The sequence below is a fragment of the Falco rusticolus genome, chromosome 11 (genome assembly GCF_015220075.1).
Source record: "Falco rusticolus isolate bFalRus1 chromosome 11, bFalRus1.pri, whole genome shotgun sequence".
In the NCBI taxonomy this organism is placed as follows: Eukaryota; Metazoa; Chordata; class Aves; order Falconiformes; family Falconidae; genus Falco; species Falco rusticolus.
Window position 1 is genome coordinate 3,691,590 of NC_051197.1, and position 18,005 is coordinate 3,709,594.

Sequence of the window (18,005 nt, forward strand, 5' to 3'; positions counted from 1 at the left end):
TCTGTGATATACAAATCTGCACTGCATTTACTCATTCAAAGTGACCATTTAAGCAATTAACATTTACTTTCTGATAAATATGCCTTGATTCTTGATAAAACCAGTCTAGCTGACCAGAAACCAGATCACGATGCAACTGGGAGAAAAGATACTGTGTGTTCCATTAAACATTCCAGAATAGAGTGTTAATTAAACTTTTATACTGTATGTGACTCACCGAATCACAGAATAGCAATGGAAGTATGGAATTGCATGCCTTCACAGAAGGGTTGAAACAACATACCCTTGCACACATTTTCTGTAGATCCTGAGAGCTGTAAATGCTACTTTTAAACTGCAAAAAGGAAGTGGGATGTTGTGCTGGACAAATAATCTTTTCACCTTATTGTTGAGCTGCTTTGCCCCTGAGGGAATTTTACAGATGAATTAGGGAAGTACTGAGGATTTGAATCAACAGGCCCCAAAAGCAGATCCACTACCCACTCACCCAAAACTGGTGGTGAAAGAATGGGACACTTGACAGGTGTAAAAGTATCTACAACCACTGCCACCTCAAGGTTTCTCAGAACCACTGCCAAGACTAACATTTCCTGCACGGGCCTGAGAGTCATGGCTGAACTGGTCTTCCCAAAAGGAAGAATAATGGAAAGGGAAACCCAAGAGGACAGAGCTATAATAAGGAGCTAAGGGTAGAGCTCCTTAAGCAGTAATGACCAATGGTGCCAGTAAAGGCTATGCCCTTCTCCTCCAGGCCACATCCATACTCCCCTTACTGTAAGCAAAGTAGGTGGTAGAGCCATTCACACTTTTCTGTCCCAATACTCAGGGGAGGAAATGTGGGAAGTAAAGACTTAATCACGTTGCAAGACAAAATTCAGCTCCTTGGGCAAAAGTCCTAGAACTGGCCATCTATGTCTTACTGTTTCACACAGCTTTTAATAGCTAATCAGCTAACTAAAGCAAGGAGACAGTTAAGATCATTAATTGAAAATCTTCCAAAAACTAATACCTTCCTCCATACCTGCACAATGCTGGTCTAGGCTGAGCTAAGGTGGTTACTCTCCCAGATTCCAGGTTCTTGGAAAAAACATAATCCTCCCCTTTTAGCTCTTCCTTTTCAATAACTTCCAAACCAACAGCAAGCCCAGGTCCTTTAGAATCAATCTGAAGCTTTGTACCTGAAGAAGAAAAGTTGTAGATGTGAACTTTTGCTGCCTGTGTCCCTGCATCTACCAGTTATCATCCTTGGAAATAAACCCCTTAGCTCATCATGTTCCAAATGCGGATGTTGTGTCATGATCATGAGGCTCAGAGATACAGAACATTTACTTCTGAAGGAAATTCAGACCACACTAAACACTTTTTTGTAACACCTTGCTTCTGATGTACATGAAGTCAAGTAATAACAGGAAAGCCAAATTTTTATGGAACTGAGACATGCTTAAGTACAACTTATATGATAGAAGGTCCTTACAAAAACACATGATTAGAAATAACGAATGCATCCTTTATGCAGGGAGAGCGGTACAAGGCCCTGCCCCAGCGTGGAACCCCACCACACTGGGGAAGACTGATGTCCATTTTGGTGACCTAAGTATCAACTGTACTTGAACCACCAGAGCTCCTTGCAAAGGTTGTCAGTCTGCCACTGTAGCTTACACAGTGTCTGCTGTACAGGATGCAAGTGACAAAGAAAGGAAACAGTCTAACCTCCTTTCTCCCAACCAGTGAGTAGCTACGCCAGGCAGGTTCATAAATTTAATTCCTTGATGATCTGCCAAATTCTAACTATCCATTTCTGGCCATCTGACAAGGAGAAACTTTGCTCCTGAGCACAGACTACAAAACCAAGATATGGGGCAATTATCTACCATAGAGTTCACTTGCAAATTTTGGTTGTAGTAAAGTTACCTACATAGGCTGTCACTTTTTTTTTTTTTTTAAAGTGCAAAATTCTATAAAATCAGCAATCAAAAGTGGCTGAGACAAATTCCTGACAGAAACTGCAGGCATGACCTATTTCTGCATGGAGTCCTACTGGGGACATTAGCTACACAGAAGAAAGTGATTCTCCACAGGCAGGACAAAGATGCAGCTGCTTTCAATATCACTTGTGACAACTGTAGGTAAAGATTTGGAGGAGGAAGCAAGATCATGAAGCTGAAACCTATTTAAAGCCAGACTGCACTGAGCCTGCAGAAGTCTTCATTTGAATATTTTATCATTTGACAGAATTTGTGTTTTGGTATAAAATATAAATTTGTAAACATAAAATTATAAGATAAAGAAAAAACTTCTTACAAACCTAAATCCATCTTGGTTTTTGCTCCTGACTGGTTAGTTTCAGTATCAAATACGTCTTTTTGATAGCCACTGTGTGCTGGGGTTCCAGAAAATAGTGAACTTAAACTAGCATTTTCTTCACACTTCACAAAGGAGAAAAAAGGAAGTTAGAAAGCAATGGTATCACCGTATACAGGGTATTTGATATGAACATTGATTTTTACAGCAAACATTCACATTTTCCCAACTACATTCATATTTATTCAGATAACTATGAAATACTAACTGCTCATTTATGCACTGTATTAAGAAGAGGTATGAAAAGTGTTATGTGCAATTGCAATATAAAGCAACTATCTTTCTACTTGTCTGTAATCCAGACAATAAGTTCTTTACTCTTGTTAATTTGTTGGTTTTAAGTAAAAAATGTATAAATTTAATATTGTGCACTCCATTATAGAACTGTCACTAGAAGCCTGTTTATGTACATAATGCATAAGGGGACAAGCCAAACAAAACCTGAAATTCCAGTAGCTGTGAAATTGAATCCCCTTCCACTTCATTTTTTTTCATATAAAAGCATACATCTTGGAAGCTGGTGCATGGAAAGCTGACATTATCACTTTTTTGTTTGGCAAGTAAATGAACAAAGGAAAGCAGAAGGGAAAAAATAACTCCCAGAACACCTGAGCAGGACATATAAATAAGAGTTTTGCAATTTACCTGAAGCTCTGTCTCATTCTACTCCTTCATCCACCAGTATGCTTGTTACAATTGCTTCTGCCATATCATTTTCCGCTCAACTGCACTATCATCTGGCTCAAGGAACTGATTTGGATTAAAAATACTGAGGAAAAGAGGGAGCTCCTCTCACTGACATTGCTGCTGAAGCCCCTGGACTATTAAACCCACGAAGCGACGTTTTGCTAATACTGACATGCACCACATTAGTACAATTTGCAAAAAAAGAACCAAGCCCACAAGTCAGAGATGGGAAAGAAGACGCAAGTACAAGATGCCTGTAAATACACCAACTATTGAGCAGTTAAATATAAAGACACTAAGTAACGAAAAGAACCTCCCAAAATGTACAACAGGATAGACTGGTGTCGGTTAGAGGTACCCAGATCTCATCGAGTAATTAAAACACTACAAAGACTCCTTACAGAGTTTAGATCTGGAATTTGCCTTGAGGTATGGGTCCCATGGTCAGGGTACATCACTGAGACTGACAAAACATCCCTTACCATTTGATCTTTATTGAGTAGATATTCCAGAGACTGTTTTGGACTTGAGTTAACACTGGATCTTAAGTCTTGTATTTCAGTAGTCTCAAGTTGCTTTGCCCATTGTTCTGTATCGAGGTTCCTCTCTGAAGTTGCCTTCTGTCCACATGATGCATTATATTTCAGGAAGTCTGAATCTTCTTTGTACTCATCGTCCACCAACATTTCCCGTTCTTCATCCTTTTCTTCTGGTTTGGGTTTCAGAAATTCATGCATCTCCCAGGACTCCTTCTCATACTCATTGTCATTTTTAGAAAGCTGAAATGACCTTCCCAGGTCCAAACTTGGTTCATCAACAAGTTCTTCTTTAAAAGGTGTTTCATCTCTGAAACCCTGCATAAACCATTAGAGGAATATAGATTTTAAATTATGTTTCTTGCTAGCTCTTTCAAAAATATGTTTTATGTTAGGCCCATATTAAAAGTACATCCTGATTTTTAAAGTGAAAAACCTTTTGCATTTTCTAAAAAAAAAAAAAACCCAAAAACCACAACACTCTCTGACTTCAGATTTTAACACCAAAACTAGCAATTGCAATTTGTTTTTCAAATATGAAGAAATTTAAGTTGCACAGCTTAGATACTGCTGTAGCCATTCAGAATAACCAATCCTGAATGAAGTTAGGGAATGAGAATTATTAAATAGCACAAAAAAAGCTACAGGAAAAAGTGTATATAAATCCAGCTTCAGTATCTCTGTGCTCCAAACTTATCTGCTGTCACTTTATGAATGCATGCACATTTCTTACAATACCATCAGCTAAATAAAAAACAGCCCAAAAGTTTGCTTATGCAACAGTATCAGCAATAATAATAATAAAAAACCAAAAAAAAACCAAAACCCAAAGCAAAAGCCACACTCGTTTGCCCCTCCCTTGGATATTCCACACAATATTTTAACCTGGAGGAGAGGGGAAATGGACGACCCACATACTAAAAAGAGAAACAAAGGACATAACTGACTGTTCATTATCTAATGCCCTTACTGTTTTTATTAAAGAGTACTCAACTTTCTATTGAATTCAAACCACAGACCAACAAACCAAAAACACAAAAAACAAAACCAAGATAAAAGGTATTCAAAACCACTCTGAAAGATATCACCCAACATTTCTGGGATTTGTCATGTGCCTCCCCAATTTCCAGCGCCCTGTGATTCTCCTAAATCAAATGGGGTGCTATTCATTGGCTCAGAGTGAGTCTGCACAGGCACCTGAAATTTTATGTCTTGCACCGGTACCAGAAAGCTTGCCACACACAGAAAGCTTTTCCTCTCTTTCCTTCAGGCCACCACGTTATGTATGCCCAAACCCAATCTTAAAGGCACTGAAACCCCAAACACTGAAACCAATCCACAGATTCAGGGGTCCTCAATCAAAATGTTTTTCTTTCTGCTTCCTTCCCCTTCCCAGACTCCCCAGGGCACTTCACCATTTCTGACCTTTAGTGCCAAAATCCTGTTTTGTTAGGTTTGTACAAATGCATGAGAAAAAACCCCAGTCAAAATGTTCGCATAGATCAAGTGAGAGACAGGAGAGAAAACAAGAGAAAGGCAGGAGCATAAGGAAACAATGCAGTAATACCAGCTTGGCACAAAAGCAGGACATTAGCAATATGGAAATTAGCACATTTTTCATAAGCATTAAATGTTCCTTTAGTCTATTTGACCTGTGTACCTTGATCTCAAAAAATACCCAGTCTGAAGAGATTCTAATTCTCCTCATCTTTACTTCATTTATTTCACTTCACTTCTGCAGCATCATTCTCCAAACACTTCTGCAAGAGGCACCAACTTCATCATTACATAAAACAATTGACTTAGTTCAGAAACCACACAGCAATTTGTATTGCCATCTCCTGATACAGCAGTTAGGTATGTATAATCACCGACTGCTGCACTGCAGCAGCAGACGCTACCAATGGAATAGGGAATACTGCAAACATGACAGTAAAGTCTACTGTTGTAGCATATAAAATCTTTAAGTTCTTTTTTTTTTTTTTTTTTTTAAAGTCAGCTTTGTCAGCATTATGCTAGTGCATAAGAGTGGAAGCCATCATGACACACCACTCTTGGCTCTTATATGAGCAGGTAAAAGTAATAAATGGATGGAAATTTTATACTACTGCTCTAAGCTACTATTGATGCTGTCATAATACAAGCAAATACCTCTATGTGTATTTTGTACAAACTGATCATTCCAGTTTCTATATTCAGGAGGACTTTAAGATAAAATACTTTATTTAAAAATACTTAACAACATTGTTTCTCTCCTTCCTAAATAAAACTAATCTGAGCTGGCAGAGGACTAACTGCTCTGCTAGAAACCCTTCCTATGCATCCAGAAAACAACAAACTCCATTCTACATCATGAAAATCAGTAAATATCATGTCCAAGCTGATTTCTACACAGTATACCCACATCTACCCTGTAATATTGCTCTTCTTTGGTGGTTCTAATACACCATTTCAGCATTAAAGATAAGTTTGTATCTGGAAACAGGCAGACAAGTTTAGCAACAAGAAAATCTAGAGTTTATTTTTATTACTGTGTTACAGCTCTGGATGGATGATCCTTTATGTATTGTCTTTTCTGGCCTAAAAAGAATGCATTTTACCAATGTGAATTAATAAAAATTTTGCAAAATGCTTGCAAACAGATGAAAATTCAAAAACATCCACATCTGTCTCACTCTACACAAGTCAGGCAATAATATCTGCCATACTATTACCCTGGTATCTGATTTTCTCACTACCTTTAGTTGCCTCATCCTCCCACAATAAACAGAACTATTTCTCAGAAAATAAGAAAGAGGAGATTTGAAAATGAGAGTGAAGAAATCACTAAGACCACATAGGAAGTCTATGAAGAACAGATTTCAAGCTTGCCTTATGCACTAGACTACTTTCTTGTTCTGCTTCATTATAATAAATTGTATTCTCCTTCCATACCTTACCTTCTTCGCAAAGCTGAACCAACTACTTATGACTAATAATAACATAACATTACTATTTCATATCCAAGGTAACCCAAGGTATTTTAATGACAAACTAAATTTGATAAGGCAGACTGGGAACTGCATTGGTAAGCACTATGCATATGTTTACTGTTCACAATACAATTACTATACAGTTAGCTGTAAAAAGTGGTTTTCAGAGGGAATCCACCTTGAAGTCTATCCAACACATAAATCTTCTCTGAAGGACATACTATTCGTTTTACTTTAAAACATCATTAGCTCTCCAGATAAACTTCAGCTGATCCAAAAGAGTAACCAAATACCTGTGGTGCTTCAAGTATTATTGAGAAATTAATATTATCTATTGGTTCTGGAGATCCAGGGCTAGTTTTAATGTTGCTGGAATCCACACTGTGCATGTTCTCCTCCCCTTTGCTTTCTCCCTAGAAAGACAATTGAAATGATGAGTAAGGAAAACAAACAAGAGAATTCCCACGTTTTTCAATGAACCCCAAGGGAGAGGAAGAAACAGCCTTTAGAAAAAAGATGGGAAGAAGATACAGAATTATAAAAAAGGGAAGTCATAAATGGAGGAGAGGAACCCAACAGAGATATTAGTACAGATATAGTAGAAAATAAAGAGATATCTTTGTATTTGTCTTTCTTTCCTACATATGAACAATGAAATACCACTTCTTTAGAAAAGGAAGGAATACATTTAACAGCTTTCCTACATTCCTATTTCACCACTCCCCTACCACTTTGAATTACAAGCACTTTCTATTAGATGACGCTTTAATTAATTTTGCCTGAGTGCCCTTGATGAACAATACTGCAGTGTTCTCTAGTAAACTACTGTCTGTTCCAAAGCCCTGATTCTAGAAAAAGGAAATTCTACTTGAATTTACAGTCTTGACTTCAAACAGATTAAGTTTCTTTGATGTCAGTGGAGCTCAAGCAAGCACTCAGCAGTGTCTTACAGTGAAATGGACTTCAGCACATATTTAACCGATTTCCTGAATTGCTCAAACCATGTTACACCTACGTATAGGGCCAGTGTGCATAGGTTTGCCCAGACATGTCTTCTGATTCCATGTGGATGTTCTTTCAGAAGGAACCTGAGAACACTGGTTTTCCAGTCAGACCTTTTGGACATTGAGGTGCCTATTTCCCATCTAGCAAGAATTTCTGGACATGTATAGGAACTTAATTGCTTTCCACATGCATACATACTTCTACCCTGGATTTTTGCCCCCACCCCCCACCCCCTGCAAATACAACCACCCAGTATACATGTCATAGAATAAAACAGAAAAAAAGTTAAAGTCAGTCCTTACCACCAAAGGCTTGCAGATTCCAAGAGAAACTGTACCTGGGGGCACAGATTTCAACACTTCCACTGCCTCTGCTAAAGTGGCGCTGTCCAAATATTTCTCATTTACAAACACCAAGCGGTCACCTGGTAAAAGCTCACCCCCACGTTCGGCTACTCCGCCTGCCACCAAAGAGCTGATCACAATGGCTGTTCTTGTTGGATCTAAGGGATCCTGAAAAAAAAATATTTTAAAAAGTCTAAGCCCCTAGAAAGATGATGTTTAAATTGAGTATGTAAAAGCACGTTCATCACCTAATGCTGCAAACTGAAGCTTGCTGAGATGTTCAAAAGTACTGCCAAGGCTTACAGTTTACAAAAAGAAAGGTTTGCAGTAGGAGGATATTCTTTCACTTGCCTAAACCATTCAGAAATTTTAAGATCCGAAAGCTGACTGATACCTGCCTGCCCTCTTCTTACATAGACAGAAACAGCCAGGCCAACCTGCAAATAGAAAAACAACACTGGCACTCTTCCACAAGCCTCCATCCGGCCTGTTATGTGCTAATGTTACATAAAATAACCATTCTGCATGCCATTCAAGAGCTTCATAGGAGCAAAACTGATGTTAAAAAAAAATCACTGCAAGAGTGGAAATCTAATTGAAAATATTATTAAATTAAAATTAAAAATTGAACCCAAAACATTCAAGAAAAAGTAGTATACATTTGCTATATTACTGCAGTTTTCTCAAGTGTTCTTGCTTTGTCAAATCTGCATGACAACTCATGAAAGACATTTACTCCACACATGAAGCTTCCTTGACAAACAATACAGGGGACAGCAAGGGAAGATTAAGATTATTACTGAAGACAAGGAACACACTGAGGAATGTGAAGTGGAAGAAAATATACACAATGGAGAGGCTGCAATCTGACACAAAGATAGTGACTTCACTTACATTTTTTTCCCCAGTATTAGCCTTTGTGTTGTGTCACGTACCATTTCTATCATGCATTCAGCCATTTAAGTATTTATCCTCAATCCAATGAAATGATCATAAGATATTATATAGTGGCAGAAAGATACACAAACCAAATTTATGGGGCTTTTTTCTTTCCTTGTTGTCTTTTTAAGATTAGAATTAGCCTTTTGCCCCCTTGCTACAGACTCATAAAGTTCAGAAATGCTTCTTGTATGCACTGTGTCTTCAAACGCATAATCAAGTACTGTTTTTCCCTCAGGACTTGCATCTTATGCAGTGCACGGGATGGATTAAAAAAAGGGGCAAAAATCAAATCACAAAGACCACCATGAATTCAGCAGAGTTAATTTGAAAACAGGAATGCTTTTTTAACTCTTTATTTTTATATAACTATACAATGCTTTCCAAGGGAACATGTTTTTTTAAGGTACGTGCAAACATATGAGGCAATGAATATAGTATCTGTAAATGGCTGAAATTAGAGAACTGCAATTACAGTTCAGCAGGAAGAGCCATGCTGAAACGGAATTCAAGTAAATACATATTAGTAATAATTCTCTCTTGTTCTACTGCTTAATCCTGCCATTTTACAATCTTCCCAAACACTGGGTATCCACACTGTACAGAAGAGGCTTCCTTGCAAGTATCATGTCTTGATAATCAAGCCCAGCAACCTCCCTCCGCTGCGCAATGGTGTTCTGCCTACTGAACCTGTGCCAATATGCTTGGGCTGTCTGACTGTTTATGCTCAAACCTGCCTCACACAATGCCAAGGGGAAAGGATTTCATTTATTTCAAATAGCAAGCTACCCATGTTCTGCATACGCTTTGGAAATTTTTAGAAACAAAACAAATACTAACGCAGAAAGTCCAGAAGAAGAATCCAAAGGATTCCAAGATGTAAAAGAAGAGGTTTCGCTTTAAGAGCATTGAATTTTGAAAACATAAAGTTAACTGCTGCCCTTTGCATAGAGAATCAGCTCTGCCTGCCCTTGCCGACAAAACCATGTGCCTAACCGACCTGATGACAGCTGACCACAGAACAAACAATCCTTTTGACACGGAGTTTTAGGATGGTTTTAATTTTTGGGTTTGCTCCAATGCAAAATAAAAATAATCTTTTGGACTTCTTCGCAAAATCACGATTGTGTTGAGACAGCCATTTTTGAGCAAGCAAGGCACCGCTCACGTAAGGAAGGCTTTGCTAATAGAACTAAACCAGCAAGTTTTCCTGTCATGGGTTCATATTGCCATGGCAAGCAAGGTTTATGCTGGGTCCCTAAATGGGTGAACGCTCTCTCAGCAAAACTACACCTTTGCTGACACAACAGCTTTTGTAATATGACTTCTGCTGGCTTAGTTATACCGATAAAAATGAACAAAACAACACCAGCACTCATCCTTACTGATGCAGATAAGCTGTCAAAAATTTGCAAGTGAATGATTAGCCCAGTAGTTAAGTGCCGGCTGAGAAAATGGGAGAATCAAGTTCAAATCCCTGCTCTGTCTGATCCAAAGTCATTATTTTTTTCATTCCAGACCAGAACCGCTTAGGTAGGACATGGAAACCTCAACATTAGCTTCTTCTATGTAGATATTCAAGGTCAGTGGCTTAACTACCACATTTCGGATGAGAAACAGTCCTGTTTCAACTTAAGTTTTTACTGATACAAAAACATTTTGGCTTCAATAAATCATTATGTTTTGGAAAGAGATAATTTAGGTGAAGAAGTGTTCCAACACAATTTAATCCTCATGTTAGAAATGTAGATTAGAGTTCCTGCAAACATACAAAGTTTCTATTGAGAACAGCACTGTTACCGTCGCTGCTTCACCACATGTACAAGTGTTAGCCGTGTATTGGAATTGCTTCACGAAGAGCTGCAGCAGAAATCTTAAAAAAAGGAGCCCATATTAAAAAAAGTTGATCAGGCAAACACAAAGCAGGGGTTATAATTACACTGCTGTTTTCAAGCAGAGGGAGCTATTGCACAGGAAGAGAACAGCAATATAAACTACACAGTAACAGGGCTAAGCCAGTAACTCGAGCAGTGCTGTAAAACCCTGAGTGTTTGTTATCAGTGACTGCAGATCACAATGCGATTGCCACAAGGAATGCAACAAAAGCTGCATGCAAAGGTACAGACCTACTGAATTTCAAGGTGTAATCATCAAGAAGTACTCTCTATAATTTAACATGAGAGTGATTGTAACTGTGGATTGCAGCGTGCTTTCTTTAACAAAACAAAAGGAACAATGTTTTTTTTTTTTAATCTTGCCTTACAATCTACACTCAAACTGAAATGCACCCCAAAGAACACCACCTGCTAAAACAGGCCAGCAAACACTGAATTCACATTCACATCTTGTAAATTGTGAGTGCAACTGGACCATGTGGGTTGCTGTCTTTTTTTTTGAAAGCAAGCAGTGCTAGCAGCAGGCTGAAAAGCAGATTCTTACCTTCTACACTAACTGCAAAAGGCCAGTTGACTCCCACAGTGCCCTGATGGCCTTCAGGGCCACCTTCATGTTAACAGACCAGCCAGAGCCATTCGAGGTTACTAAACATCACTAGCTGTGACTGCACACCCACCCTAAGGCTCTTGATTCATTTTACTTGGCTCACATTAAGCCAGGTAATAGTGATTTTTAGTCACTAGCAGTCAGGACCAGATTTCAGTTTTTCCTTTAAAGTGAAAGACTCATTTATGTGGATGGAGTTTACAGGCTAGGAAGAAACTCCCTCCCCAAACCCAGAGCTAAGATATTGTTGTAATGGTACTTGACTAGAATATAGAAGTGACTCAACTTCACTAGTTCAAGAAATTATTACATGACTTTGCATTACAGCAGAGGGAGTCTGCACAGGACAGCGCCATGCAATTTGGTCACCTGAAAATGGGTATGAACTAGGCTCGGTATATTTAAAGACAAACTTTTAACCTCAGTTTGCCGAAGGATTCCTTTACACAAATGAATAATTTATGAACAATGAGGAAAGGAATCAGACTGAGAAGTAAGGCTATCAGGAGACAAAACCCTTTAACTCACAATCACTGACACAAATTCTTTTGCTAAGAAAGAACTGAATGTAAAAACTCTGCCGCTTGTATAAGCGATGAAAACTGACCACTGCCATGCACCAGCAGCAGCCCAGGATGCTGGCCTCCAGGTAACCCTTTGAGGAACTAGTATGTCGTAGCTGTTGTCTTTTCCTTTGTGCTCAAGCCAGCCATAGAGTATACGAACTTGTTTAAAACAGTCACAATTTATTCATACTTAGCACACCATATATTTAACTATGTTGAACCATAGGCTTTCCCTTCCCCCCTACTGCTCCTCATCTAAATCCACAAATGTTTGCTGGAGTCCAGGTGTCAAATTTTTCTTCTTATTTTCAGAGTCTCATTTGTTCTGGATTCATTTAACAGTGCAAAGTCAAGCAGGGGCCACTGCAGTTGCTGCCTCTGGGATCCCTGGATTCAGAGCAGTATGAAGCCTCTTAAAAACCTGAGCTCTGCTAAAATATTAAGAGTCCCAGGAGCACCACGTTAACAGAGTACTACGTGCAATGCTGCTGGAGCGCGTAACTTTATTGTGGCTTCAAGTGAGGGATTCAAACTTGCCATGGGCACCCAAGATTCACACTGCTGGCTATCAGAGGTCCTTAGAAAGCAAATCTCGAAATACAACCAACACAGCTTACCTCTGTCCATCACACTGGAAAGTTAAAATGGTAACAACCGACTGATTCTTTCCCCGTCCTTACCAAAATGTGAGGTTTCCGCAGCAGCCAAGAGAGGGCACTCCAGGCCAGCCCAGCTCCCGCACTACCGGAGGCGTTTCAAGCTCTGACAAGTCCATCCCCATCTGTACAGCCCTCGCTATGCGCAGAGGATGAGGAGCAGCCTGTCCTATGCAGTAGACTGTAGCTATAATTCGATTGGATGTAAGCAGCTACCACGTTTTCTGGGGTTTTGTTTGTGTTTTCCTTTTTTAAAGGCTCATATGAAAATGTAAGACAAAGCTGCGGGTGACTGACATTTACTGTGCAAAGTCACTCTCACTTACTTACAGGCTATATTAGTTTTGGCATCACTTAAGATCTAAATTCAGCTAGCCTGACTTCCTAGAATATTTTAGCTTTCTTCAAGCAACAAACTGCACACTGCCACAAAAACACTCCTCTGAAAACACACATCAAAAATAGCATGGTAAAGGATCCCAAAAGAAACACTTTGAAACTTTTTTCCTGTACCAATTTTGATTTATCTGAACAATTTTACAAGTGCCAATTTGTATACTGCAGGTTTTTGCGAGAGAGCCAAAACAAACACATGTTAGAGCTCAGAGGTCAGAGCAATCCCGCTTCATTACATTTTGCATGGGACCACTTCCAGGTCTAACATACATATCCATATTTAAAACTCTTCAGTTTGCAAGTGAATAAGATACCAGACTGAAAGACTCTTAAAACACAACACTGTAGCATACTGTATGAGGAACATACACTTGTCAACAACGTACAGGACTAAATGCATTTTAGGTTCATCTTACTGTTATGTAGAACAAAGGCAGAACTGTGCATGAAGTAATTTACCTGTGTGCTCAGTGTTGTGAAATTACTCAAAATACTCATCCATGCTCTCATTTTGTGAAGTACCACTCATTCCCTCCACATACACACCAACAATGCCGATAGGATGCAAGAGTCAAGAACAGTAAACAACTTGCAGACTTTTCAAAGGCACTAAGTACTTCCCCACAGAAATGGAAGAGAGGAAGAATCAGGTGTGAGTGAGGCCAAGTTCCCTCCTTAAGGCGGCCTCAACTTAGGATTGAGACTCAAGGTCCAAACCTTCTGTTCATTCGCGCCAATGTATTTACAGGAGTTGGCCGTAGGAACTGCCAAAGGTACTCTAAAGCCTGAAAAAACATCCCTGAGAAAGTGCTCAACTAGTTTTTGTTAGGTCCACTGCATGGGCAATCAAACTGAAATTCAAACCGTTTAAGACTTGTTTCTGCCTCTTCCACTCGTATTAGATTGCAGTCAGCAGAACTACTTAGGAAGACTACACAATGCACAGCCTCTGTCTGTACCAAAGAAATAAACTACAGGCTGATGTGCTGAAGTAATACAAACTTAAATACAGAACGTATTCAAGGAGGAACGCTGAACTTTCCTGTGATGTAAGGCAAAGCACTGGAAATAAAACATAAGTATTTATTGATCTGTAGTGAGGGAATAAAGCAATGAATTTCAGAAGCTCTAGTGTGCAGCCAGCATTAATCAAAACTTCTGTTGTGGGAAATGTCAGCAAAGAAACAGGAACTCACAAGGAAAGAAAAAACATAAACAAAATATATAGAACCACACCCAAAGGAGTATAGAGAACAGCAAAGTAAGAGTAGGTGGCACAATGGGTTTCCCAAACCAGGCTTTCATCATCTGCGATCTGAAATCATATCAGTCTTCTACAGCAAGAATGAACATGGTGGCCAGCAATTACTCAAACCCACATAGGTCTGGCAGAGCTGCCAAGTGCTACGCAGTCAATGTTCATCTGCTGCGGAAGAGGGATATGCAGCAGATAGTTGCAACAAAAGTGCCTCCAGGGAATGATCAAAAGAAAAAGATCTTACGCACTACTCCAATTCTCAAATAAAAAGATCAAAGATAGGCACTGACTACGGTAGTTTTGAAAGTGTCGCTGTGCAGTGGACTCAGGTGCACACCACTATCTTTTAATTTATCAAACTTCTCAATCAACCTAAGGTTTCATACGCCTTTCATATTTGCTCTCAACAGAGCTAAAGTCACAAGGATTACGTTCATTAGACTCTCTTAATATCTTACACTTTCAGACTTCCCAGCTCCAGAAAAAACACACTGAATGCTGACTACAGGGAAAAGCCGCAGAGATAAGAAAAAACCCTGAACTCATAAGGAAATGGAGGAAAGCCACTGTGTGATGAGATAAAGAAGGGATAGAGATGTGTGGGAATAAATAAAAAATACCAATGAGCCAAGGGAAAAAAAAGCATGAATGGTATCACCTACACAACCTACACATAGTAGTCCTAATGCACATTCTGGGTTTGATCAGCTTTCACATTCAAATAATCCCTGAACTAAAAATCCACCAATGCAGCAAGCACTTCACCAGTTCACTACACTGGCCTCAACACTGTTAACAGTCTGTGGAAGCGCAGTGTGTGTTTTCACACAAGCCAGAGCTCTCCTCTGCGTGGAGAGCTTGCATCTTAAACAGAAAACACATGAATTACAGAAGATTCATTACAGAAAAAGCTGCAGGAGAAAAGTGGGGAGACAGGACAGGCTCTGGTTTTGCAACAAGGATCTGCAAACAGTGACTTGGCCCAAAGACAACTTCTAACAGCATGGATGGCAAAAAAGACGAGAAGGGTAGGCAAAAAGGTTGCAGAGAGTTTTAAGGCTGCTGCGAATCGCAGTGAGAACAGAAAAAAACCTCCAAGTGCAACAGCACTATTTGGATTTAGGGAGTAGCATCTTCCAGAAGGGTGAGGTATTAAGAAAACAGAATACCTCATAACTTGCATGAGTTTTCAGAATTCTTCATGCTTATCCATCAGCACAAACACGTACCTCAAATCTCATCGGTTCAGAACAGCAGATTTGGAGCTGTCTGGGTTGAGCTTTTACACGCCCATTGCTCCACTGTCTCCACATGCTCACTGAAAGAAAGCACTCAGTTGCACAGTTCCTTCTAGTCTCATCTACATTATCTTACCCTTGCTGAGATTTGCCAAGAGTTTAACAGAAAATCTAGCTCCAGTTTTGTCCCTTTAAATTCTCGCCTTCTCTTGCAGGCAGAAGACATCTGTGGAATAATAATGAATTTCTTTGGTTTGGGGTTTTTTGTTTTTATTAAAAGCTATTCTTCCTAGCAGGAAATGAAAAAGAACAACCAGATTGTAGAATTTGGGGGAATAGGGAAAACATTTCTAAAGGTTAATAATAATACTGCTTAGCATTTATTTCAAGGATATGCGACAAACCAAAGAAAAACAGATGTTCTCAGTAATGCTCCAATTCCTCTGCAAACTCAGGTATTGTCCAGAGCACTGGCTGTCACAGCTCACAAAAGACAGGAGGGCCACCCCTAGGATATGCCACTCCACTCTGTACCTGACAACAAAAGGAGGGCTAAGGAGAATCTCCATCCTTTATTGGATGCAGGGAGAAACATAGTAACAATGGACAAGGAAAAGGCTGAGGTACTTAACATCGCCTTTGCCTCAGCCTTTATCAGTAAGGCCAGTTGTTCTCCGGGTGCCCAGCCCCCTGAGCTGGAAGACAGGGACAAGGAGCAGAATGAAGCCCCCACAATCCAAAGGGAAATGGCCGGTGACCTGCCACACCACACAGACACACACCAGTCTCTGGGGCCAGACGGGATCCACCCCAGGGTGCTGAGGGAGCTGGCGGCAGCACTCACCGACCCAGCTTCCATCATTTATCAGCAGCCCGGCCAACCGGGGAGGTCCCAGTTGACTGGAGGACAGCAAATATGATGCTCATCTACACAAAGGTCTGGGAGGAGGATCCAGGGAGCTACAGGCCTGTCAGCCTGACCTCGGTGCCGGGAGGGTTATGGAGCAGATCATCCCGAGTGCCACCCCACGGCACGTACGGAACCACCAGGTGATCAGCCCAGCCAGCGTGGGGTTATGAAGGCAGGTCCTGCCTGACCGACCTGATCTCCTTCTGTGACAAGGTGACCTGCTCAGTGGATGAGGAGAGGCTGTGGATGGTGTCTGCCTGCACTTCAGTAAAGCCCCTGGCACCATTTCCCACCGCATTCTCCTGTGAAACTGCCTGCTCATGGCTGGGACAGGCGTACTCTTCACAGGGTAAAAAAACTGGCTGGATGGCCAAGCCCAAAGCGTTGTAGTAAATGGAGTTACATCCTGCCGGCAGCTGGTCACAAGTGGTGTTCCCCAGGGCTCAGTGCTGGGGCCAGTCCCCTTTAATACCTTTAATGGCAATTTGGATGAGGGGATCAAGTGCACCCTCACTAAGTCTGCAAGTGACACGAAGTCGGGGCGGAGTGTTCATCTGCCAGAGGGTCGGCAGGCTCTGCAGAGGGATCTCAGCAGGCTGGATCAATGGGTCAAGGCCAATCATATGAGGTTCAACAAGATTCAGTGCTGGGTCCCACACCTGGATCACAACAGCCCCACACAGCACTACAGGCTTGGGGAAGACTGGCTGGAAAGCTGACCAGCAGGAAAGGACCTGGGAGTGCTGGTCGACAGTCAGCTGAACATCATCTGGCAGTGTGCCCAGGTGGCCAAGGCGGCCAGCGGCATCCTGGCTTGTACCAGAAACAGTGTGGCCAGCAGTGATCACCCCCCTGTACTCAGCACTGGTGAGGCTGCGCCTCAAATATTGCGTTCAGTTTTGGGCCCCTCATATTGGGAAGGTATGATACAAGGAAGATACTGAGGTGCTGAATGTATCCAAAGAAAGGCAGTGGAGCCGGAGAAGGGTTTAGAGCAAAAATGTTATGGGGAGCGGCTGAGGGAACTGGGGGTGTTTAGCCTGGAGAAAAGGAGGCTCAGGGGAGACCTCCTCACTCTCTACAGCTGCCTGAAAGGAGGCTGTAGCGAGGTGGGGTCAGTCTCTTCTCCCAGATAACAAGCAATAGAACAAGAGGCAATGGCCTCAAGTTGTGCCAGGGGAGGTTCAGAATGGATATTAGGAAAAATGTCTTCATCAAAAGGGTGGTCAAGCCCTGGAACAGGCTGCCCAGGGAAGGGGTGGAGTCCCCAACCCTGGAGGTACTTAAAAAACATGCAGATGTGGCACTTAGGGACATGGTTTAGTGGTGGACTTGGCAGTGCTGGGTTAACAGTTGGACTCAAGAGATCTTAAGGGTCTTTTCCAACTTAAATGATTTCCTGATTCTATGAAATGCCTCCTTAACTTCTCACTTCAAGTCAGACTGATGACCTCCCCCGCCGCTCAAGCCCAGCATCAGGGCATACTCAAGCCTTGGCATGGCTTCCTGCCTCCAAGTTCTCCAGCTTCTCTACCTCAGCAAGCTATTCCTGTGTACCTGTCTGTAACTCATGCTGAGATACACAGTCTCTTTGATTTCTTATTGAAGTGGTTTCTGGTCTCCCAATGCTTTTAG

General features: G+C 40.9%; 1 protein-coding gene across 4 annotated transcripts in view; it reads right to left on the reverse strand.

Annotated features, from left to right (window-relative positions):
• The window catches only part of PATJ (PATJ crumbs cell polarity complex component), a 157,147-nt gene that overhangs the window by 94,225 nt on the left and 44,917 nt on the right, over positions 1-18,005 (reverse strand). For all 4 annotated transcript variants that reach the window (XM_037404759.1, XM_037404756.1, XM_037404757.1 and 1 more), the window contains exons 18-22: positions 7,864-8,073; positions 6,850-6,969; positions 3,531-3,902; positions 2,306-2,426; positions 1,022-1,178 (exon numbers count right to left, since the gene is read on the reverse strand). In XM_037404759.1, coding sequence (XP_037260656.1) covers positions 1,022-1,178; positions 2,306-2,426; positions 3,531-3,902; positions 6,850-6,969; positions 7,864-8,073 — 980 coding nt within the window. The remainder of the gene's footprint in view (positions 1-1,021; positions 1,179-2,305; positions 2,427-3,530; positions 3,903-6,849; positions 6,970-7,863; positions 8,074-18,005) is intronic.